The sequence below is a fragment of the Scardinius erythrophthalmus genome (genome assembly GCF_964197995.2).
Source record: "Scardinius erythrophthalmus genome assembly, chromosome: 14".
NCBI lineage: Eukaryota > Metazoa > Chordata > Actinopteri > Cypriniformes > Leuciscidae > Scardinius > Scardinius erythrophthalmus.
In genome coordinates this window covers 21,260,449-21,286,327 of record NC_138234.1, presented here as the reverse complement: position 1 = coordinate 21,286,327, position 25,879 = coordinate 21,260,449, and the positions used below count along the sequence as shown (strand labels likewise).

General features: G+C 39.8%; 3 protein-coding genes across 7 annotated transcripts in view; all 3 read left to right on the top strand.

The window, feature by feature from the left end:
- The window catches only part of nfia (nuclear factor I/A), a 151,419-nt gene that overhangs the window by 72,764 nt on the left and 52,776 nt on the right, over nt 1–25,879 (top strand). For both annotated transcript variants that reach the window (XM_081384919.1, XM_081384918.1), the window contains exons 3-5: nt 1,079–1,144; nt 6,638–6,712; nt 13,380–13,497. In XM_081384919.1, the coding sequence (XP_081241045.1) occupies nt 1,079–1,144; nt 6,638–6,712; nt 13,380–13,497 (259 nt within the window). The remainder of the gene's footprint in view (nt 1–1,078; nt 1,145–6,637; nt 6,713–13,379; nt 13,498–25,879) is intronic.
- LOC308702243 (uncharacterized protein) overlaps nt 13,542–25,879 on the top strand; it is a 25,487-nt gene continuing 13,149 nt past the window's right edge. Inside the window, exons 1-9 of one of the 4 annotated variants that reach the window (XR_014031566.1) lie at nt 13,542–15,165; nt 15,867–15,982; nt 16,769–16,834; nt 16,946–17,026; nt 18,306–18,359; nt 19,126–19,191; nt 19,303–19,383; nt 21,642–21,695; nt 23,008–23,106. Coding sequence is in view for 2 of the 4 variants with exons in the window: in XM_081384924.1 (XP_081241050.1) it covers nt 15,947–15,982; nt 16,769–16,834; nt 16,946–17,026; nt 18,306–18,359; nt 19,126–19,191; nt 19,303–19,383; nt 21,642–21,734 (477 nt within the window). In the remaining 2 variants the exon portion in view is untranslated. Of the gene's footprint in view, nt 15,166–15,866; nt 15,983–16,768; nt 16,835–16,945; nt 17,027–18,305; nt 18,360–19,125; nt 19,192–19,302; nt 19,384–21,641; nt 22,109–23,007; nt 23,309–25,879 lie in introns of those variants that run through there. The other 3 variants (XM_081384925.1, XR_014031565.1, XM_081384924.1) reach the window with 3 other exon arrangements.
- Nucleotides 23,032–25,879, top strand: part of LOC308701573 (uncharacterized protein) — a gene marked incomplete at its 5' end in the record, with an annotated part of 8,966 nt that continues 6,118 nt past the window's right edge. Inside the window, one exon of the mRNA XM_081383929.1 lies at nt 23,032–23,106. Within this exon, the coding sequence (XP_081240055.1) occupies nt 23,032–23,106 (75 nt within the window). The remainder of the gene's footprint in view (nt 23,107–25,879) is intronic.

Below are 25,879 nucleotides of genomic sequence, written 5' to 3'. Positions count from 1 at the left end.
TACCGAAAAATGAAGTGCGGAAAGTCATGATTCAGATTTGCCATCCATTTTGTTTTGGTTGGTCACTAGCGTGACATAAGGTAATATTTCTCCCAGCATGACTATTTTATCTCCAGTGCAAAATCAATACTCACCCCAGCGTCTAAATCATTTTAAAGGGTGTTTCTTTGCCGTTTTTTGGCTGTCGTAGAAGAGTTAAAGTGAACGGGGTGAATCTTTACGAAAGTTCCCTTACTGTCTAGGCACGAAGCATTTCTATCGCGGCTAATGGCACCGTTAAAGAGCTTTCTTGGGAGAAATCGGAGCCCATCAAATTTATAGGGCCTTTTTTATGCAGTACACCCAGGTCTGAAGGCTTTCTCTCTCTAGACTTATTTCCATAAGTGCCTCGGCTGCAAATAGCACACTCAGTGTGAATTCACAGCCCAGGCCCCACTGTCGGTCTGACCTACCGAGCCGCGTGCCAAAAGGACATTGGCTAGAGTACAGTCAGACCTTTTTTATTTCCGATAACTTCCCTTTGTGTCTGAATGCTAATAAATGTAGGCTGAAACTTAGTTACGTCTGTCAATTGATTAATATAATCAGAATTAATGACTTATAGTTTGATCGGTTCCAATCCAGTTTTTTGAATCACTTTATTATTTACCATAGCGCAGATAAATATAATTTATTTACCACATTATAGTTTTTATGTTGCAACGAATCTCATTTATTAACGTTAACACTGTCCTTTAACGCTAGAAAGACAAAGTATTTTTGCGAGGTGTGCAGTTGTCTGTCGGTCTATTGTGGCATCAGTCAGCTCCATTGAACCGGCAACACGGTGGCCTCCTGCATACACACATCTGTGTAGGGTTTCACCTGCACGGTTAGTGTGCGCTTGGCAGCCAGACTGCACGGTCAGCACAGCCATCGGTGATTCCTTGGTACTCTGAACTAGACGTTTACTATATAAGTCTTGAGATTCTGGAAACACGATTTCAAGAGACTGTCAAGTGCATGATCTCAAAGTGATGGTGAAACAAAAGTATCACTTTCTGACTCTCTCTCTCTCTCTTTGTGTGTCTCTCTACAGAAACAGGGCAGTCTGACAGTCCGAACCAGCCAAGTGATGGCGACATAAAGGACCAGCCAGAAAACGGTGAGTGTATCTGCTCACGTTTTCCAACACATCCAGAAAAATACATGTGCATATCCCGAATGATATCCAGGTTAAGGGAACCATGGCCTAACTTAATACACATTCCTGATCAGTGCATGTTATTTTGAGAAAAAAACATTTTTAATCAAAGTTAAAAAACACTTTGTGTCTCTGATGACATCACCAAGGCCATGTGTGCTATTAGGTCATGTGAACAAATAGCAATTCATCTGTTGTTTTAGCTAACTTGCATTCACGTCTGGCTCCACTATGGTATGTAACAAGCACTTTTCACTATCCAGTCTATTCCTGACTGATAAAATCAAGCCCCTCCCCCTTTTCCTCATTGAATATCCCGTTTTACTCATAGTTCCTGTTAGCCAGATGAGCAATAGTAGGAGCTAGTTTGCAAACTTTGTGCATGTCGTTTAAAACTCCAAGACTCGCTCTCTCCTCTGAGTAGATCAGCGTGAGTCTGTTTGTGAAAGCCCAAGGTGGGCGATTACTCTTAAGGGGATTGTGTTCTCGTAAACTTGTGCGAAATGTGGCGTCTTTCCAGTGCAGGCAGAGAATTGTTCTAAACGGCCTCTTTTAAAACAAACACAGAGCAGCAGTTCCGCTGATTTTGTGTGTGTTTACAAATTATTAGCGGACAATGAAAAAGTCTGTGTCGACTGATTTACAGTTTGAGAAAACATAAACACGATGATTGAATGGAAACAGTTGCCTGTTTGCTTGAGTTTAAACAGAGAATGATGTTGAAAAGTCCCGCTTTATCCTCCCACAACCCCCCCTGTATCTCTTGTGTGTGTGTCCCATAATACTGTATTATAAGGCATATTTTCCTCCAAACTTAAAGATTATCGCAGATGTGCGCCATGAAGCTTGAGCTATTATTTCCACGCCCTTGTGTGTGACACCAACATCGCCCTGTTTACTCAGATTAGAGGATACAGACAGATGAGCGTGTTCATCTCTCTCATCCTGCATGTAGCTGATATTATCTTTTCATCTCTCTTTCTCTAGTTGTTGAACTGAAGATCACCCCGTTGTGCCGATATAGGCTGCACATAATCACTCTGCTAATGTCTTTTTTTTTCATATTTTCTCTCCTGTGCAAACTCGCTCCATCTGGTATCTGTTTCTGTCGTCCGTGATCTTCGGATTATTTCCAGTTTTGATCCAAAGCAGTATAGGCCAGTCCCGATCCAGAATTCCTGCCATCCTATACAATCTGAGAACTGTTTTTAATTCACAAAACTGGTCTCGGATCAGCTACTTGACCTGGTGGATCTAAAAACAAAGTATCCAAACTGTAGTAAAAAAAAAACGTTAACTTTTTTTTTCACTTAAAGGGATAGTTCACCAAATATCATCATCTTCATCATTTACTCAAACCCATGATTTTCCAAACCTATGTCAAAAATATTTTAATAAATTAAAGTAATTAGATTTTATATTTATACACAGTATATTATATATACATTTTGAATTTTATTTAAAATTATTACTGTATACATTTTATGTCTCCTGAAGCCATATGAAAGCTTTGTGTGAGAGCTACAGAAGAATGGAAAATCATATTTTCAGTTCCAAAGAAAAAAGACAGTTATACGGGTTTGAAACGACATAAGGGTGAGTAAATTATGACGGATTTTTATTTTTCAGTGAACTATCCACTAACTCCTTTCAGTGCCTGTTAAACACTGTCAGACGTAGCCTAAAGCCGTCACACACTTCCAACTTTCCCTGTCACCACCTCTATTTCTCCCATAATTCTCTCTCCCTCTTCTCCCCGATGCAGGAAAACATGACCAACATTTTTTTCCATGGTTTGTTTTTGCTGGTAAACCTTGACCCCTGTGCTCCATGCTACGTGCACTTTCACAAAGCATTGCTGCTGTCTTTCTGGGACTGGGCAACCGTTGCACAATCCGCAGACTATTAGATAAGGCCAGAGGATATCCTCTCCTTTACAAGCCCAGGAGAGAGAGAGGGGAGGTGAGAAATCCATTACAGAGAGCTCAAGAAAATGGAAAAGAATGTGTGAGAGACATTTCATTTAAAAATCAAACAAACCGTAAAAACAGTCTACCTCTAAAATGACTTTCTGAAATCATCAAGACCATGTGTGCTATTAGATCATGTAAACACGCATTCACGCCTGGGTTCATTTGGTATGTAATGCACACTTTTCACTAAATAATCACTTCACACCAGAATATCCTGTTTTACTCATTTTGTGATTTCTTAATCCACATTCCTGATCAGTGCCTATTATTCTGAGAAAAAACACTCTTTGTAATTCTTTATAAAAAATAACATTCTCCGAGTCATGTCAAGTCACCTTTATTTCTATAGCACTTTATACAATACAGATTGTTACAATGAAGCAAACAGAATTCAATTAAGCAGCTCAAAAAGACAACAGTAAGCAGTCATTATTTAGGCGAAATCAGCTTTGTGTTGATTCAATTCGGTTCAATAACTGTGTAAACTTTAGCAATTATGAAATGTGTTCAATTTAGTCTGGAGAAAAGAGTGATGTCATCATGCAGCTCAGCATGTGAAACGACATCAAGGCCATCCGTGCTGTTAGGTCATGTAAACAAATAGCAATATATACATTGTTTTATCTAACTCGCATTCACGTCTGGCTCCATTCTGAAATGTAATGAGCACTTTTCCCTATCCAATCAAATCCTTATACTTATAAAAATCAAGCCCCGCCCCTTTTTATTATTGACTATCCTGTTTTACCCATTCTTGATTTCTTAATCACATTCCTGATCAGTGCAGTGTATTCTCAGAAAAAAAAATCACTTTTCATAATTCTTATTAAAATTAAATAAGCCCTGCCTCTTTCTCAATAACTTTCCGTCACTGATGACATCACCAATGTCATGCGTTCAGTTAGATAATGGCAAGCAAATGGCTATTTAGAAATGAACTCGCGATCAAGGTGGCTTCACCGCTCTTTTTTCTCATTGAATTTCATGGTTTAAAATCGCAAAGAAACTAAAAGTTCATTAAAATGTTGTGGGATAGTGACCAAATCACCTAAAATCTTGATGTTGAGTAAAAAAAAGTTTGTTTTTGTCATTTACCCTGATACAGTATAGGTTTGCTTCTCTTGTGGCCCAGTGTAGTTCCACTCGGCACTCTTGTTGCTGCACTGGAGGCTCGTTGAGGTCTCGGCGCTGCTGTGAAAGGCGAACCCTGGCCCCTCCCTACATGTGTGTGTGCGCCGCTAAAGTGGACACAGCTGGGAGTGATTATCCGTGTTGAGATATAGAAGCCCTGCCCCTTCCCTCGCCCCTGCCTCCCTATATGAGGCACTCATGGAAATGCCCTCAGTGAACTCCGGGTGCATATGCTCCCTATACTGGAATTCTAGTGACGAAGGCTCCTTCGTTCGTTCACTCTCTCTCCCTCCTCAGCTCCATTGCGTCATCCCTCCGTTTTCCAAGTAATGGTGCGCCTCACTTCTGCCCTGTATTATTGTTGTTTCACAGTATGTACAGCTGTGTGGAAACTTTTACTTTTTGCCTTTCTCGCTCTCGACCCCGTAGCCCACTGTCCTCGTCGCTTTGTCGTTTTGTAATCTACCTTGACTTCCTGCCACATGCCCTCTAACATACGTCTCCTCTCCTTCTGATACCTCCCTGAACAAACTCTATCTCACTTCTTCTCAATCTCAGGGGCATCTGTGCAGGAATGCTCTCCGGGTCTGCAGTCTTTTAGCTCATGTCAGCACTTTCTCTTGCAATGAGCCGTAGATATTACCCCTCCCTCTGTCCCTCTCTCTCTCTCTCTCTCTCTCTCTCTCTCTCTCTCTCTCTCTCTCTCTCTGTTTTTATTATTTATTATTCTGCCCGTCCACATGTTATATGTCTCCTCATCCAGCCAGTCAAGACTAAACTCATTTCTATTGTTGGTTTTATAGCTCGCCAGCCACCGAGCAGAAGTAGTTGTTTAATAGCTAACATCACTTCCACTCAAGTTTCGTCTTGTCACTAACCCCCCCCCCCCCATATATATTATATATATATATATATATTTATTTATTTTTTTTACAGGAGAAAGAATCCGGAGATGTCTCATATAAAACTTTTAAGACTCTTATGTTTTGCATTAATTTACATAATGTGACTCAGTATTGAGTTTGATCCTATGCAGAGTTCTTGTTGGTGTCATACATATACATATATACATATATATACATATATATTCTGGAATATAAGATGTAAGTCGCATTTGTTTATCAATTGAAATGTGCTGCGACTTGTATTCTAAAACGATTTATATAATACAATTAACATCAAGCAAGCAAAACATGCGTTTGTGCTGAATGAGAGAGGTATGTTAGGCAAAGTTTATTAGTAGAACGCATTTCCCATGTTTATAATAAATGTTGTTTATATTGAATACCACTATAATTTCTGTATACTTACATTTTTCATTCCTGTTCTGTTCTGAATACTGTTAAACTTAAAGGATTTCTTGTGGAGTGAGGGGAACTAAAATACTTGTTTTTTTGTAAACCTTTTCACTTTATTTACGGCTATTTTATATTATTTTGACTTATAGTCAGGGGCTACTTTTACATGTATGTATATATGTGTATATATATATATATATATATATATACATACATACATACATACATACATACATAAATACATATATATCCTTTGTATACATACACACATTTTTGGGGGGGGGAAATATATATTTGCACATTAAAATCTTATCCTACAGTTCTCGCTCTTGCAACTACTGCATTTCTTTTGCAATCTAGTTAGTTCTAATCTAGTGCACACTGTATGTAGAGCATTGTAAGATTGTGTCTAACTTGTGATGATTAACCTTGCCATATCAGCAGTTTCTGACAGTATGTGAGAGCAGGTCATTATGGATATGCAGTGCATATGGATATGCAGTCCACACTTGACTGCATGTTTTGATTCTGTGGTGTAGAATGGTTGGAAATTCAGGGTCATCTGGTTGTCTGTGGTTGAATCTGAGGCTGATATGGGTTCCTCCAGAAGAGCAGCAGCCCGCAGGATGTGTGGCAGGTCCTGGCTCAGTCGTAGTCAGCACAATGAACACAGTAATTGTGGTCTGTCTGCTGAAAGAACTTCTGTCAGCCGCACAAAGAATGTGTTTGACTGCGATACAACCACATATCATACGTAAACACATATAAGATCATATAATGGTAATTTTTGGGGGCATACAATGCATCTCCCTGTTTATGTGTGTGTGCTGCATCGCACCGTGCCTCTGCCCCACTGTACTGCAGACACTCATGGGACCAGATCCAGATGTGCTCTATCCTCAGTGTCACTCTAAACACTCCCTACTCCCTTTTCCCTTTCCCCACTGGGACTGTGTGTGTGTGTGTGCGTGTGTGTTACTGACAATAAGGCTGTCTTTCGTGTATTTTTTCATGTTCATTCCGATAACAGTTTTTCCTTCTCTTTCTCCTAGGGCACCTTGGCTTCCAGGACAGTTTCGTCACATCAGGTGTCTTCACCGTCTCCGAGCTCGTGCGAGTCTCACAGAGTAAGATCTCCATAACTCCCTGTCCACTGAAAAAAAAATCTTATTTGTGTCTTATTTTTCAGTTAAAATGTCTGAAAGTCCTTAAAACAAGATAAATTTACTTAAGCTACATTGCGAAAGATATGTTTTCATACAATATCTTTAATACAAGTGTATTTTGTCTTAGCAAAGGTGGATTTGTTTTCTTTTACCTATAAACAAAGTTTAAAAAGACAAAATATGGGTCAGTGAGGTTAAAAATGCAGTTAATAAATCGAATGACTTGAATACATCCCTTTTATGATGAACGGTTTTAAATTCTGAACACATTTTAGTTCATGTCTTGTGGTGCAACCGGGGGGGCTCCCCAAAAAAAGTATACAATATTTATAAATGAATAATTCATGATATTTATCATCAAACAAATACATAAAATACATGTGTTGCTTTTCATATAAATGTATCATATACATCAAGATTTCCTGGTATATTAATTACAAAACAAGTTACAAAAAAACCTCCTTAAAATTCAGTTGTAATTTCACTTTCAGCATTAAAATCAATTGATTTGAGTTTTCATATAGATCCTAAAAACATGTCAAGTTAGGTTAGTTCATTAGAAATGTTGTGTAAGGATCACAACCTTTAGCTTGGCATTATTTAGGGATGTGAGGTTCTGTTTCACCTGTACATGAGGCCAGCCGCAGATTACAACCACAACATCTGAAGCACCCTTGTTCAAACACCTTAAATTCATCACAAAGGTAGGATGAGGCTGGTGATTAACCAGTGTGCTGGAGGAAAGCTTCTCCAGTTTCTCAATGCTGTTTTCTGAACAATGGGCTGAATCCACTGTCCCTCCACTCATTAGAAATCGAAACACCAGCGAAATGCAGCAGTCAGCTGAAAGTGCTTCAATGCAGTGCGGTTCAACAGTACTTGGACTCTCTAAAGCACAAACTAAGTTTTTCTTTTGTGCAGCCTTTTTAAATGTCTCTTTTAAAGTTCATATTTTGTTATCCGTAAGTAAACCGTACAGTTATGCGGATGCAGTTTTTCGGATGTTAAATATTTTAGTAAAGTGAAGAAAGCTAAAAGGTAAGTATTTTCACAACTTGAGAAAAGTCATTCCCAGATTGATAGAGTGATTAAGACAGAATGCAGAAGAAGGAAAGCAGGCTTTCCCGAGGAGGCAGGGAGCAAGGAGAGAGGATGGGAAGAGAGTAGAAAACGTGACCTTTAAAAATTGCAGACGTCCACGGTGGAGAGTGACAGAGCGCAGCGCGATCCATACGTGCCTGTCGATACCCGCTAACAATAGCCGATACAAAGCGCCTGTCAGCACTCGCTGGAGCCTTCTGATCAAAGGTGCATTGATCACACTCCTTCGTGACCTAATCCCGGGCGTAGGAGAGAAGAAGAGGGTGTCATGGGGCCCGGGCAAAGAGCCCACCGTGGTCTCACCTCGCAGTCTGCCTTCAAAAACCCTCAAAGTGCCTGCCAACGCAAAGACAGCGTCTGGAGAGAACAAACATTTGGGTGCCACCACATTCTGGCGGCGTGACAGCAGACGGGCGGAAGGAAATGCAGGGGTCAACAGGAGTCCAGCATGCATGTGTGAGGTGGTGCAAAAGGATGTGGAAAATGATGAAGGCTATCAGGAGAGAGAGGAACACAGATATTAAAACTCAGCCAGAACTGTGCTGCATCAGAACTCCTGGAGTATGATGGTAACAAGATTAAGGAATATGCATAATTGATCCAGCTCTGCAGAGAGATTGGCTTTTATCCTAACATCTGTGACACACTGAGAAGAAAAGCAAATGCTGGGTGGCATATGCTGGATGTTCAATTCAAATCAAAGGGTTCTGCTCTCTTTTTCCCCCAATTCTCTTTATTCACCTCTCCTTTACACAGTCCAGTGGCTTTTAGTCGGCAGGGGGTTGCCAATGTTGGCTTAAAGAGCATATTATTCTTGAGCCCCACAGGAAGAATTGAGTAAAGTGCCATTCAAAAAAAATTGTTTGAAATTTTTTAAAAACGTTTAAAATCTTGTGGATGGATATATACAGTATATATGAAGACTTCAGATGCAAAAGCCTTTAAGTCCATCTAAAGTATTTGTTTAATATTAACATTTTTATCGGGCTCATATGTATAGGTTTCTACCCATGTACCGGCATTTCTGAATGGGCTGAGGCTGGGATTTAGTGAGTTTGAAGTGAAAGTATATGATGAATGTATACTATATGCGGAGAGCATTCACTCAATATTATTATCTCATTTTTGACATAGGTGGCTTTTGGAGGTTTTTGCATCGGAGGTCTTCATATACAGTATATATATATATATATAGATATAGATAGATATGCATTTCCCAGAATGCATCACCTTTTTTGAATTTCATTCAATTCTGTAAATCCCCTTCCTGTCATTTCTATTATAATTCCAATTCAAGTTTCTGTGGGCCAACCTCTTGATATTGTTAAAAACTCCACCATCTACGGAATGATGGGAAAGTTGACTGTCTCACCCTCCTGCATCAACCTCTTTCCTTCTTTAATGGGCAATACCATCTAAGAAGTTCAGCAGTCAGCAAAGCCCACAGTTAGCATAAGTCCTCTAACAGGATTGCTCCCGATGGAGTGGCTGTGAATTAAAGTGCTGTATGCATGCACACTCATGACTTTGGTCGCTTCTTGTGGAAGGCACAGAGATGATGCTGTTGATTGAAGTGAAGAGGGTAAGTGCACCAGATTGGAAGATGGGTAGAAGAGGTGTACTGAAGTGGCGTATGAATTGCCCAGAGGAGTTCTGTCGGGGCTTCTGTGTGGGAACGTCTGGCAGATTTATTTAAGCGAATGGGGAAGGGGTTGAGTGCAGGCTCGTGCCCGTTCGGAAGATGAAAGGTCGTGATATTGAATGGACAACGGGCTGCCTTAGCTCTTCCCTGACTATACACTATGACCTTGGCTTTGTGCACCCATTACACAATTCAGTGGCAGCCCAATCGAATCTGCTTCTGTCGATCAATATCCTATTAAAGCACCACACAAAAAAGGAGAGGAAGGGAACGAGAGAGAGAAGGAGGGGCGGTCGGGAGTAGGGAGAGCGAAATGAAAGTCTCCATAAAGTTAGCCGCTACAGCTATGTTTTTTTGTAAATGGAACTCCACATAATTGGCCAGTCGATACCAAGCTGGGGTAATTTCGGAGATTGGGTCCAACTTTCCATATCCTCCTCCCTCCCCCCGCTCCTCCTTCATCAACTATTCCCTTCTACCTTCTTGAGTCTTACAGCGTCTGTGTTCTTAAACGTTCCCAGAAAGAGCCTCTATTACCTAGAGTTTGTTTTTTCCCTACAGCTGGCCTCTGTATGAAGTCAGACACTGTCACTTCACAGCTTGGCACACCGTCAAGCTCAGGTGAGCAAGAGGACTTGTATGTTAGCCAATTTTGCTGTTGCTGCCGCCCACTCAGAGCCTCTCTAGAGGAGATTGCGAGGGCTACAGAAAGAGACAGGAGATGATACAGGATTAGGATGAGGTTATTGTTATTAGTGTGCCTGCAAGAGCCTCGCAGAAATGTTGGCAAGCAACAAGGCAGTGTGGTCCAGGGGCAGGGACACCTGGAAATCCCTGAGTGAAGGCCGGGCGCTGGCACGCACCATTAAGCCATATGACCGAACAGGGGGAGCGGATGAATTATGGAGTAGGAGAGGGGCCGCCGCGGCAAAGACACTGCCGAGCAGCACCGGTGGGGATACGCCCACCAGTCTTGTCAGCACTGTGCCAACACTGGGCCAAAGCCTGCCAGTGGGCAGTGCCATCTGCAGTGAAATACACACACAGGGATTGAATCTTATAAACGCTAGCTTGCCGCGAGTTGTCCTACATTTTCACATTATTAAAGATGGATAAGGATAAAGATGATCATTGATGTACTTTAAAAGAACTATGAAGAATCTCTTTAAGTGACATGTTGTGCACAATGGTCATAGAACATAGCTTACTCTTTGCAGGTCTCAAACTAGCAACCTGCTGATTATTAGTCCTGTTCTTCAGAGTGTTTTTAACAGGAGTAGTAATATGCTGAGTCCAGGACTACATTCTCTTCTACTTCTTAACCTCCCTCAACTGGACACCGCCCTGCAGACTCCAACAGCGAAGTTCCTGCTGCTTACTTTCCTCATTTGATTTGATGGGAAACTATACGGTGAACGTGTAAGGTCTAGCCCCATGTGGACCTTCTTCTCCAGTCTGAGAACTCTGAACCTATGCTGTAGGTCTATATCCACACAGGAGCTGATCCAGCAGAAAACCCCACTGAAGACCTGTCAAAGCTCACCAACTTCAGACCAGCTCTAGATGAGATCCCATCACGCTACAGTCCTCTCGCTCAATAAAGCAATGAGGAGTAAGGCGGAGGCAAGACGGGGTGAACAGACGTCCAGGGTTTTTGAAGTTGATTGCTACTGCCTTTGTTGTCAAATGCTTCAATTTGAAAATCCGGCCTGAACAAAAGCCGATGTTTTTTCTCTCTCTTTCTCTTCCTCCTCCCCCTGCTCTTTTCAAATGAATAGCCTCCCCAGCTTTTGTAGATGCTTTAGCGGGCAGTGTTTGGGTGGAGGGGAGGAGTATGTCTGTTTGTTGTGTGTATGTTAAGAGGGATTTTCAACTCTTGAGACAAGAGACTACACCAAAAAAACCTCTGCCACGTCCAGCAGACTCGGTCACTTTGCTGTCCCGACAACAAAATTCCTGTAGCTTGCTGGCCTTTGGTCTGAAACTTTTTTGCCTGGTTCTCTTTTACTATACGTTTACCTTGATATCTATAAAACTTACTACATGTTTAAGTAGGTATGCATGATATATCTGTAACATATCTGTAAATATTGGAGATATTTAATTTCATAATATTGTTGGATATTGAAAATGTTTAAAAATTTTGTAATTAAAAATAGTAAAAAAAACAACAACAAAAAAACATGATTTTTCATAAATCCTCATTAATCATTTGTACCTTTGTGGACATCCACCAAGTGAGTTTTTGTCAGGTTTAGCTAACTTGTGTGGCCGATTATTTATTTATTGTTGTCCCCAATGCATAGCTAAGTAAAGCCACACACTGCACTGCCATTCCTCTGCACTAAGTAAATAGAATAGATTGAAACATTTTGCTAATGTACTTTGCGCCCAGCAACTTGAAAGGTAAAGCAGTAAAGATCAGAGAGAGAGAGAACAGAAGGGAAAGCAGAGAAGAGAGAGAGATCAATGCCGGCCTGATAGCCACAGGCTTCATTTGGAATCCTCCAAGCGAAAGCACTTGATAAAGCCTTTAAGAGGTAGAGACTGCGGATTACCTTTATGATTGATTTCCATTCCAGTCAGACAGACTGCAGTGTGGTCATTTTTCTACCCAAACTGCAGCAGCAGGGCCGGCCACTCTCGGCGCGAGGGCGCGTTTGTGTGTGTGTGTGTATGTGTGTGTGCGTTGAGGGCCGGCTGAGTTACTGCAGCCGAGTGCCCAGGTTAGCTCTCACACAAATTACTTCACATCCTACTATTAGCCATGCAAATGCAGCCGGCTTTACTGCTCATCATAAATAATCTGAGCCACCACTTCTATTAGAGCAAAGGACCGCCCACCCCCCCTTAAAAAAAAAAGTTAACATAAAGAGATGACTCAGAAATTATAGCACTTCCTTTCTCACTTCCTACGTATCCAACTTTTAGCTTGTTGGCTAGTGCACCGGCTCTCTCTCCCTCCCTTGGTCCAACTTGCCCCTTTAGCTGTGTCCTCTTCCAATGTTAATTAGGCAGCCCATTACCGTGTCTATCACAGTCTTCCACGCTGTCGTCCGCCTGACTCCCCCCCCACACACACACACAATTACATACATCTCTCTCTCTACGCCTGGGCCCGGCCTATTAGGTATGCAGGACCAGGGCCGCTCTCTTACACATTCGTGCTGTCCTCATCAAAAAATAGTGGTCTCAGTCACCATGAATATAAAGAGGCATCACGGCTTTATGTACTGTATGACAAAGGCGTTTGATAGAGCGCTGCTCACCGATGACCTACAGAAAGGGGCACGGGATATTTGCAGCTTGTGGCGACTTGTTCTGGGAGGAAAGTTTTGTACTAGTACTAGATGAATAATGTGAGTAAAGGAATAATGTCTATCGTTGTGTCTGTCTGTCTATATCCATCTATCTGTCTATCTATGGTTCTATCTATCTTTATATTGTTGTGTCTGTTTTTCTGCTTTATCTATCTATCTATCTATCTATCTATCTATCTATCTATCTATCTATCTATCTATCTATCTATCTATCTATCTATCTATCTATCTATCTATCAATCTATCTATCTGTCTGTCTGTCTGTCTGTCTGTCTGTCTGCCTATCTAGGTTTTGAAGTTTAAAAAAAAAATGTTTTTGGTGTGAGCTAAATCAGCAAAGTTTATGATACCGTTGTTGTCAGGTTTTATTGTTGATGTACAATTGAAATGTAAGCTTGTCATACAGCCAAGATGGCTGCTGAGTGAACCAACTTGCTCCAAAAAGGACTTTAGCTTTGCTTTTACTTTTGACGAGGAAATGAAGATGAAAAGCATCAAAATCTGATGCTTCAGATTGTTTTTGTTCACAGTTATTGACTTTTGTTCTCTTTTTTGTGTGTGGCAGCGCCCATTGCAGCAGGGACGGGGCCCAACTTCTCGTTGGCAGATTTGGACAGCTCTTCCTACTACAGTATGAGCCCTGGGGCCATGAGGCGCCCCCTACCCAGCACTTCTTCTAGCAGGTACACACTCAAAAGACACGCACACACTCTCTCTCCTTCACTCTGAGTCTTAATTAATCAGCCGAGGCAGAGATTGATGTGTTGGCTGAGCGTTCGAAGAGGCTGCAGGAGTCTGAGCTACACAAGCTTCCAGCATATGTGTGTCCACCTGGAACCTTCTCCCCCCACCACCCGCTCAGCCTACAGGCCAGTCATGCACACACACATACACACACACACAGACACTGGTCCCTAATGTAAAACCGTACTACGTGGCACCCCCGCACACAGGATGTGTAGACAGATGCGTGTTGTGTTTGGACACGTGTGTGTGCACAGCTGAAACGCAGCGTATAAATGGTCACTGTGATTTCACTTATGGGCAAATTTCACTGTCACTTTAACATAACGCAGCATACCTAAAATCAACACAAACGTACAAAAACATTTGTGCTAATATGTAACATGCACATTTGAAAATACAACAATCATTATGTGTATGTTCATTTTAGCCATTTCCATGAAGTACATTAGTTGAAAATTATAGAATGCACTCGTTGTGCATCAAATGCAAAAGTGCCTTTGATGCACAAAAATGTAGTTTAGAGCACTAACTTGCAGGATTTTAAGCCCATGTGTGCACGCTCACATGCATCTGTGTGTGTACGTGTGTGCGTCTGCCCACATGCTTCAGTGGCCTCTTCAGCCAGGCCTGCCAAAGCAAACATCTGGAATAAGGACCCTGTGTGTGGCTGCATGCTAGAAACTAATTAAGCGATTATGAGTGAAAAACACCAGTAGGCCTTACATTAACAAATAAATGTCAGAGCTCAACTTACAGCAGATAACTCACACACACATGACCACCAGCCTCCAGTGATTCTCACTTCTTGTGTGTGTGTGTGTGTGTGTGTGTGTGTGTGTGTGTGTGTGTGTGTGTGTGTGTGTGTGTGTGTGTGTGTGTGTGTGTGTGTGTGTGTGTGTGTGTGTTTGTTTTTGTGGTTTACGAGGACTTTTGACCTGAATACGCACCAGCACTATGGGGACATTTGGGTTTATGAGGACAGAGGCCATGTCCTCATAAATCCGACAGCGTAGATGTCATTTACTACGTTCCAGACGCTCCCTCTCAAAGTTTGGCGCCATGTCCTTACATACCACAAAACCCTGAAATTTTACCATACACAGTGTATCCCTGATTTCGAGAGTGCGCCCCTGTAGCCAGGTCCTGGTATTACACCCGTGTCATCAAAAATTTGCATCTTTCACACAAGTGTATTATTTGGGGCCTGTGATTGGTCAGATCGATACCGCTAGGCGGGAAATCGCGAAAACAAGATGGCGCCAATGGGCGGAGCTTCAATCAGCTTTAGTGATTGGTCAGATCGGTACCGGTAGGCGGGAGATCGCGAAAACAAGATGGCGCCAGTGGGCGGAGCTTCAATCAGCTTTAAAATGTGTAGCAACTAATGCAAAATACTAATTATTTAAGTATTTTTGCCTGTAATTTATTAATTGTGCATTAAATATATGATAAATAAATAAATAAAATCCCGTTTATATTATGATAAGTACAACGTAATCAGAGGTGTAGTCATTCGTCGTCACGTCATTTCCTGTTTGGACTGGACAAACTCTGCACCTGAGAAGACATCTGTGGACCTGATGAAGGCAACTGTTATCCAAAAGGTAAGTTATAATGTTGTTTAATTGCTTCTCTAATAGCACGTGGGTCCGGTTGGCTTGTTTGTGCATGTTCTGTATGCTCTTCGCTGCTCGTTTTACAGTTAGAAAGCAGCTAGCGCGTGATGCTAACCGTGCTAGCGGACCTATAAGTTAGTGATTCTGTTTACAGACTGACATGAGGGAATCAGCGATGCTTGTCATTTTAAACTCGTTTTCGATTGCACTATATTTGTAACTGCTACCTTTTCTGATCTCATAAAATAGTCTAGCCATCATAATAACGCGTTGGCATGACTAACGTTTCAGTATGTGAAGGGGAGGCTATTTCACCCAGTACAGTATCCTGATATGCTACTGTTAATATTACTACAGTTATGCTTGCTTTAAACACATTAAGACACAAATATGTGCTCTTATTACTCCTGACTATAATAAAATATAGGCTACTCTGAATATTATTAGAACTCTGTTTGATTCAGTCTTATTAATACTGTCACTATTATTGCCTATAATATTAATTGTGAATGAAATCTATGAATGAATAGTTATTATCAATTAACATATTCCTTAAATATCATATAATAAAGTATTAAAATAACTTGAATGCTGTTTACCATAATTGATCAATTTATTTAAAACAAGCTTTTTGAATAATAGGTCAAATGAAATGCAATGGTCGTGAGAGTCTTTTTCTATGCGCGCAGACACATGGGATGATGGCTGAAGTGAGTCAGTGAAGGAGAAGATCAAGATCTGGAAGAGGGCATGCCGTTTACAGACACAGATGAGCTCCAGGGCAGATTCAGCAATCATTATAAAGGTGAGTTCAGGGTTTCCATGCATAAGCAGTGCCATGCGACCAGTGCTCCTCAGAAACAGATTATTTGCCACAGTTATCAGTCACTGAATTATGATTGTGTGTGTAAGAAGTGAGTCACGATCACTTACTGTACATCTAGCACAGGCACAATGTCTCGTATCACTCTCATACATACACACACTTGAACTCAGTGCCGTCCAAATGTATCTAGTTACCAGTGTCCCAGTAAATCTAGTGTCCTCATAGACCAGTATTCTGTCAAACTTACACAACACACTCAGTCAAAGTCAAACATCAGGAACATGCTCTTATGATGTCCTCATAAAACTGTGTCCTCATAGACCAGGATTCTGTCAAACTTACACAACACACTGAGATTCTTCTGTCAAGTCAAACATCAGGAACATGCTCTTATGATGTCCTCATAAAAGGGTGTCCTCATAAAACTGGTGTAAAGCTACACACAACCTGACACACTGTAATGAAAACACATGTAATGTGATGCATAAAAGCCGTGAACATTACCTTGTGGTAGCATTTAAATATTGAAATATTGATTTGAAAACTTTAACTTTGTAATCTTGTATATTATCTCAAATCAGTATTTCATGTGCAAATATTTATTGATAGGTAGCTGTGTATCAGGACCCTTATTATCCTGTCAGTTTATTTTGTATTAATTACTGACTGACTGTACATTATCCTTTATATATTCCATTTATAATGCTTTTTTTAAACTCTTAGGTGAAGTGTTTCTGTATGTAACGCTTAATTTCATATTCTCAGATGAGCCATAAGAGCCAGTGGTCATCAGACAGTGATTGTGCTGCTCTGACTGTGGGTCTAGACGAGGTAAGTGAGAGTTGTGCTGGAAGAGAACGAGCAAACGAAGCAGAGACATCTGTGAGATCTAGTGTTCACACATTTACACCACTGTTTCATGTCTAATGTTATGTTTTGTAGACTCTCAGTGAGGTTGAACCCTCCACTCTCGAAATGAAGAGTCCGTCCCCGTCCCAGTCAGAAGCCAGAGATGTACAGAAGGTATTGTTTTTTTGGAAATTAAATTAGGGATACAGCGATATGAACATTTGGGCCGATAACTGATCATTCTTTATATTCGAAAGCCGATATCTGATATATTAGCCGATGAATCTAAATCCAAAATTTGATATACTTTGAAAGCCTGATTACAAAAACGAAACGCACATCATTTAAAGCCAATGTCCCAAACACTTCAACATAAATCAAACATAATAGTACAGTGGCCTAATGTAAGATTCCTTAACTTTTAAAATGAATTTTACATTCATATTTCCAACTTTCTTTATAAAAAAATGACAACACTTTACAAAAAGGTTTCATCTTGTTAGTATTAGTTAACATGTACTAACAATGAATGAACAATACTTCTACAGGATTTACTTAACGTTTATCTTAACGTTAATCTCAACATTTTCCAAGACATTTTAGGATCCAGTGTTGTATCTGTTAATTTAATGCACTGTGAACGAACATGAACTCACATATTTTATTAACTCACATTAACAAAAGTTTTTCAATATGAAAAGCAATTTCACCAGATGTCTTGAATAGCTCTATTTGGAAATAATTAATCATTCTAGAATGATTGGTGTGATTTTGTAGGGGTTTGCATCTGCATAGAAAATAATAAATTGCAAGCAGAGATAAAAAAAATGAACAAAGATGTGAAATAAACAATGCCTCATATATTCCAGGTAAGTCTAACAGCATTTAGGTACAGAACTTGAGTAATCAACTGTAAAATAACACGGCAGAGTCTTTACATAGCCTGACTTCACAGAGGCCTGTACTGCAATGTCACTACCACAGATGGGTATGAATGATAAAGCAATACATTGTGCAGCCCTACAAGTTAATGTTCATGACTTTAATGCATCACATTACATGCATGTTCATTACAGTGTGTCAAGTGTGTGTGTGTCTTACACCTGTTTTATGAGGACACCGTTTTATGAGGACATCATAAGAGCAATGTTCTGATGTTTGACTTGACTGGAGAATCTCAGTGTGTTGTGTAAGTTTGACAGAATCCTGGTCTATGAGGACACTAGATTTACCGGGACACACATATGGAATATTAGGATCGATACTGATAACCCATAATTCACAGCTCATTGTGGCTAATACCAATAGCGAAAACTATTTGTGCTTGTCAGATTAAATATAATCATTGAAGAAGTTGGTAAAAAATAGCAACCTCTGTTTGGCTTTCAATAAGTGATACTAAAATTATTATTTATTTGTCTTTTTTATATATTTTTACTACTTTTTTTTTCAGATGATAACTCTGAAGAATCAGATGAAACCTGAACAAGATACAGCAACTCTAAAGGTATCCAATAAGTTAATGTAATAACTCTGTTTCCTCAGAAACAGATTATTTGCCACAGTTATCAGTCACTGAATTATGATTGTGTGTGTAAGAAGTGAGTCACGATCACTTACTGTACATCTAGCACAGGCGCAATGTCTCGTATCACTCTCATACATACACACACTTGAACTCAGTGCCGTCCAAATGTATCTAGTTACCAGTGTCCCAGTAAATCTAGTGTCCTCATAGACCAGTATTCTGTCAAACTTACACAACACACTCAGTCAAAGTCAAACATCAGGATCATTTTCTTATGATGTCCTCATAAAACTGTGTCCTCATAGACCAGGATTCTGTCAAACTTACACAACACACTGAGATTCTTCTGTCAAGTCAAACATCAGGAACCTGTTCTTATGATGTCCTCATAAAACGGTGTCCTCATAAAACTGGTGTAAAGCTACACACAACCTGACACACTGTAATGAAAACACATGTAATGTGATGCATAAAAGCCGTGAACATTACCTTGTGGTAGCATTTAAATATTGATTTGAAAACTTTAACTATTTTGTAATCTTGTATATTATCTCAAATCAGTATTTCATGTGCAAATATTTATTGATAGGTAGCTGTGTATCAGGACCCTTATTATCCTGTCAGTTTATTTTGTATTAATTACTGACTGACTGTACATTATCCTTTATATATTCCATTTATAATGCTTTTTTTAAACTCTTAGGTGAAGTGTTTCTGTATGTAACGCTTAATTTCATATTCTCAGATGAGCCATAAGAGCCAGTGGTCATCAGACAGTGATTGTGCTGCTCTGACTGTGGGACTAGACAAGGTAAGTGAGAGTTGTGCTGGAAGAGAACGAGCAAACGAAGCAGAGACATCTGTGAGATCTAGTGTTCACACATTTACACCACTGTTTCATGTCTAATGTTATGTTTTGTAGACTCTCAGTGAGGTTGAACCCTCCACTCTCGAAATGAAGAGTCCGTCCCCGTCCCAGTCAGAGGCCAGAGATGTACAGAAGGTATTGTTTTTTTGGAAATTAAATTAGGGATACAGCGATATGAACATTTGGGCCGATAACTGATCATTCTTTATATTCGAAAGCCGATATCTGATATATTAGCCGATGAATCTAAATCCAAAATTTGATATACTTTGAAAGCCTGATTACAAAAACGAAACGCACATCATTTAAAGTCGGCATGAAATCAAATTTGACAAATCTTCTTTTTATATGTAATATTGTAGTGTTTATTATAAATGATTTATCTGTGCACTTCATTATTTTTTCAAAATTCATGTACCCTTATAATCTTTAATCAAATACATTACCCTTCCCTCCCCCCTCGAAAACGACCTCTCTTCTCTTTTGGTCATGTGCCATGGCGAAAGGGTGCGGCCAGAGCCCATGAGGGTGCGGCTATCGGTGTTTGTCTCGTTTCGCGGGAGGCTCATATAAATATGGTCTGATTCCTGCCTGAAAATTTAGCTGCTTGTCCTTGTTCTCGTCGCTGGGCTCCTCAATAAAAAAATCCTTCATGTGAGGGTAACGGTGGGGGAGTCCGGTGGAGAGAAATCCTCCACAACTGAATGTAAACTGGCATTCAAATCTGCCTCCATTTTGTTTGCAACGCCCAACCTCCAACGATCCAATCAATTCCCGAAGGACGAAATCAAGCCCCGCCCTACATTTTTTTCTAATTTCAGAAGCAGTTTCACTCGGATATACATCACAACAAGGAAAAAATGACAATCTCAACTTCCATTTCATGCCGACTTTAAAGCCAATGTCCCAAACACTTCAACATAAATCAAACATATACAGTAGTGGCCTAGTTTGAACCAGTGTAAGGTTTCTTAGCTTCTAAAATAAATTTTACATTCATATTTCCAACTTTCTTTATAAAAAAATGGCAATACTTTATAAAAAGGTTTCATCTTGTTAGTATTAGTTAACATGAACTAACAATGAATGAACAATACTTCTACATGATTTACTTAATGTTTATCTTACTTAACGTTAATCTCAACATTTTCCAAGACATTTTAGGATCCAGTGTTGTATCTGTTAATTTAATGCACTGTGAACTAACATGAACTCACATATTTTATTAACTCACATTAACAAAAGTTTTTCTCTGTTAGTTCATGTTAGTTAATGCAATAACATATGTATTGTGAAGTTTTACCAAAACATCTATTGCCTTAATAATAATAATAATAATAATAAATCAAATGAAATTAAAATGTTATTAGACAACATTAAACTTAAAATGAAATGGCCTAAAGAGCTGAAGGAACACCCCTAAACCTGAGGCTTTGTTAGATGGTTTTAGCTCAACGGAACACAACCTATATATGATAAATTAGATATTTATACAAAATAAACACAATATTACAACTTATACTTGCACAAAATCATGCACAGATTAACTTGAGCTATTATTAATAGTAATCAACTATTACATAGTGAAACTCCTGTTGTGGATGCGCTCCTCCCAGGACAACACGCTGAAACACAGCAACTAAACCCAAAGAATTCACGACGTTTTTAATGCAATAGTTTGCTCATTATAGTGTTATGTATATATGACAGTCCCAATCATAATTAATGTTTTGCTGACCACCGGTGTGGCCTACAGTGAAGTGTTTACTGTAGCACTCATTAACTCAGCCAAATGCATCCTATATGAGATAAATCAGATATATAACAAAAATAAAAAATATTACAACTTACAATTCCACAAGCGAACTCTCCCTGTAACAATGCGCTGATTTCACAGATTTGTGATTCAAACATTTCAAAACCATCACGGTGAACAGCGCACATCTGAAGCTGAAGGAAGAAATCCATTATTTATTAGTGTTAATATAGCGGCCTAATTTTCTTATCGGATTGACAACGACAACATCAATGAGCATTTATTTTCATGCATCCCTGATTGGTTATGACCATATATTTATAGGGTTTTAACTTTATACTTGATTACAACTTATGTCACAGTGTTTTAAATCTTAAGTCACTATTCATCTCATTAATTTGATCAGTATTAATACTGAGTGGTTTGAAATGTCCCATCATACCTGAATTAGTTTGGCGTCATCAGCCTTCTTTTGCTCAAGTATATCATTGATAATGTAATGTTTTAATTTTATGTTTTATGACAGTGATCAGTCAGTGTTAATGGAGTCAAGTATCTGTGCTGCTTCATTTGGAGAATCTCTGAATCCTTTGTCTCTAATAGATGTTTATTTTTTCTTTCTTTGCCTTGCTTTCAGGTGAGCCCTGAGAAGGAACAATCATCATTGGAGGATCAAGACTGTGTTGAGATGGTAATAAAAAGAGCATTGCATCATTTTAGGAAATGCTAGTCTAGAAAGAACTTTTTCACATCATCTTTGGGGCTGTTTTACACCTGGTCATTTCATTGTCAAAACAATTCCATTTACACTTGGCCACATAAATGTGTCTTCACAAAACGGACATAAATCCGATCTTCAATTCCCGCGCTATATCAGATTTAACGGTGTTCACGTCATCGAAAGCTACCGCTATGAGCAGCATTTTTTGTATCATCAGCTAATTTTAAGATCAATAGGAGAGAGAGTAGCATCAGCACTGGTAAAATCATTTATTCTCACTACTTTTAATGAAGATGACTGTGTGTTGAGCATCTGCGACTTACTTTAATTTATTTTTAGTTTGTATTTTGTGCATCAGCATGCTGAAGAGATCCTCAGCTACTCATCTGCAGTGATGCGTGTTGCAGAAGCGCTGTCATATCTCACTATAACGTGTCATATAGCCTAAAATACGCTGTCACCTGTTTATTATTTGGCATTTTTGGGAGGAGTAAAATTCATAGTGTTACCATTAATTACCTTTACTCTAGTGACTGACCACAGTCTAATCTGTCCCTCCACAGTTTGAACCAAAAGAACCGAAAATATTTTTACGCCTCATAATAACATAAATTGTCTTTGTGTTTTGCGCAATTGCTTTGGTAAAGCATCTCTCAAACATACTAAAATCAAAAGCACAATATGGCTCAATGCCCTTATCAAATCGCAAAAGACGATAAGAAAGTAAGTCTGTAGTCTGTTGTGCTGCGTGTTTCAAACTGAAGAGCACACTTTGCTCGCTCGATCAGCTCATGATCTGGCTTTTTCCATGCCTCGTTTCACAGGGAATGAATGCAGTGAACTCCATCTCTGCATGTGCCATAAGTTTAACATGCATTTGGGAACGCAACCAGCACCAGTTACTCTCTATTTTCACATTCGCATTATATCCACATTTTTTGTAGTAATACAATTTTTCAATAAGATGCGTTTATAAACCTGTTTTCACTTAAACTGCAGGTTTCTGCCAGTATAACAGCTTAAGTGAAGAAATTAAGAAAGTATTATAACCTCTTATTGTAAAATAATATACTCATTATAAAATATTAATTTTTCATTGACAGTATTAGTATATCACTGTCTAGGCGATAATTCTAATAATAGTGATCTTAGTGAAGTATTATAGTTGTTATTAATATGATTATTATTATTAAACGGTGCCATTTGTCATGTTTCATAAATGACTTCTCAATACAGGTTAAACTGAAGATGTTCTTGTTTTAAATGTCTCTTTTTCTTTAAGATGAGATCAGTATGACGGACTCTGATGCCAGTGATCCTGATGAAAGCGGTTCTGAAGGTGATGTTCCTGCTGGAGCTGCAGGCGTCTCCAGTAATGTTGGTATGTGTCAACTAATGATGGGTACACACCAAAAGATTTTACATCTTATAAGATTTTCAAAATGTGATGGACCACAAACATGAGGACAAAAAATCCTAGATTTAACCGTTTTGCTCATATAGTGTGTGGTGTGCCATGATGTGAAAAGACCGTTAGGGTTGGGTATCGTTTAAATTTTAACGATTCCGATTCTGCTTATCGAATCCGGTTCTTAACGATTCTTGGTTTCGATTCCAATATTTATTGGAGAGAAAAAAGAGAGCAAATACTTTTTTCTACCTTTTATTCTTGTTACATTTAGGCTATTACCAGTAAAACTGTGACAATGCATCTTAATTTACAATATACTGTATATATATATATATATATATATATATATATATATATATATATATATATATATATATATATATATATATATATATATATATACACTTTAAGGAATTATAGACTCGACTCGTATTAATTGTCTGATGTATTTATTCATGATCTCTATTTTAAACAAAACTGGTTCTCATTTTATCCAGAATTATGCGGCTCTAGTTTGTCTTTCTTGCATGTGATACAATTCGCTGTATTTTCATCTTTTTTTGAAAAGCTTAACCAAACTTTCGAAAGTCTGCTGCGCTCCGCCATCGTAAATATAACGTACAGCGCATGTGCGGCAGGCAGGTCCTGGCAGATCAATACAACTGTAAACAAATGCTCACTGACATTCACCTCGCGCATGTGAGCATCACCAAAGTAAGGAATCGATAAGCGGAATCGAAGTGTGCGCGACTTATCGAATCCCCGGTTTTTGGCATTTTGGAACCGGTTCTAGATACCCAACCCTAAAGACCATGCAACCAGAGTCTCGACTGTTAACACTCTAGAGACCTCAGAATAAGCATGGCGGACGATATGCAGGAAGCAATTGCGATGATAGTGTTTGGAAATGTTTTACACAACACGTTGTGTAAACATTTGCGCCACAAATCAACAAGCTGATCCTCCATCTCTGCTGTCCACATCAATTTCAGTTTGTGCTGCGCCATGACTGCGTTTCTTATGCTTCCGTCTTCCTTCATCTCGCTTTTTGATTGGATATGGTTTCCTTTCACGTGATAATCTCCAGAGCATGCGCGTGTTTGTCCTCGGGCTTCCCCCCACATTTCAGGATTTCTGATCGTAAATATTCCACATGTTGAATATTTGCGATTCGCGATCAGGTCGGCTCTGACGTTCTTCCGATCAGGTTCGGACACTCTTAACACACCTCACACCAAGGGAAAATCTGATAAGATAATCTATAACCATCAAGATAATCGGGACACAGCTAGGATTTTCAGAAGGGGGAAATCAGCCCAAAATCAGCCTGATTATCTTTTGGTGTGTACCCAGCATAACAAGTTTGTGTTTATGAACATGTTTATTATTATTTTAAACCAATATATATTGTAGTGCAATTTTACGTTAGTATTTTCACCAAAGAAAAATGGTTTTAAGCCAGTTATATTCACTGAACAAAATTATAGATCTAAGTTCTAAGACTTTTTCTATGTACCCAAAAGGCCTGTTTCTCTCAAATATTGTTCACAAATCTGTCTAAATCTGTGTTAGTGAGCACTTCTCCTTTGCCGAGTTAATCCATCCATCTCACAGGTGTGGCATATCAAGATACTGATTAGACAGCATGATTATTGCACAGGTGTGCCTTAGGCTGTCCACAATAAAAGGCCACTCTAAAATGTGCAGTTTTATCACACAGCACAATGCCACAGATGTTGCAAGTTTTGAGGGAGCGTGCAATTGGCATGCTGACAGCAGGAATGTCCACCTGCTGTTGCCCGTGAATTGAATGTTCATTTCTCTACCATAGCCGTCTCCAAAGGCTTTTCAGAGAATTTGGCAGTACATCCAACCGGCCTCACAACCGCAGACCGTGTGTAACCACACCAGCCCAGGACTTCCATATCCAGCATCTTCACCTCCAACACCGTTGAGGCCAGCCACCCGGACAGCTGCTGCAACAATCGGTTTGCATAACCAAAGAATTTCTGCACAAACTGTCAAAAACCGTCTCAGGGAAGCTCATCTGCATGCTCATCGTCCTCATCGGGGTCTCGACCTGCAGTTGGTCGTTGTAAACGACCTGCGTGGGCAAATGCTCACATTCGATGGCGTCTGGCACTTTGGAGAGGTGTTCTCTTCACGGATGAATACCGGTTTTCACTGTACAGGGCAGATGGTAGACAGCGTGTATGGCGTCATGTGGGTGAGCGGTTTGCTGATGTCAACGTTGGGAATCGAGTGGCCCATGGTGGGGTTATGGTATGTGCAGGCGTATGTTATAGACAACCAACGCAGGTGCATTTTATTGATGGCACTTTGAATGCACAGAGATACCGTGATGAGATCCTAAGGCCCATTGTTGTGCCATTCATCCACAACCATCACCTCATGTTGCAGCATGATAATGCACGGCCCTATTCTGCAAAGATCTGTACACAATTCCTGGAAGCTGAAAACATCCCAGTTCTTGCAGGGCCAGCATACTAACGGACATGTCACCCATTGAGCATGTTTGGGATGCTCTGAATCGGCGTATACGACAGCGTGTTCCAGGTCCTGCCAATATCCAACACAGCCATTGAAGAGGAGTGGACCAACATTCCACAGGCCACAATCAACAACCTGATCAACTCTATGCGAAGGAGATGTGTTGCACTGCGTGAGGCAAATGATGGTCACACCAGATAATGACTTGTTTCCAGACCCCCTGAGACCACAC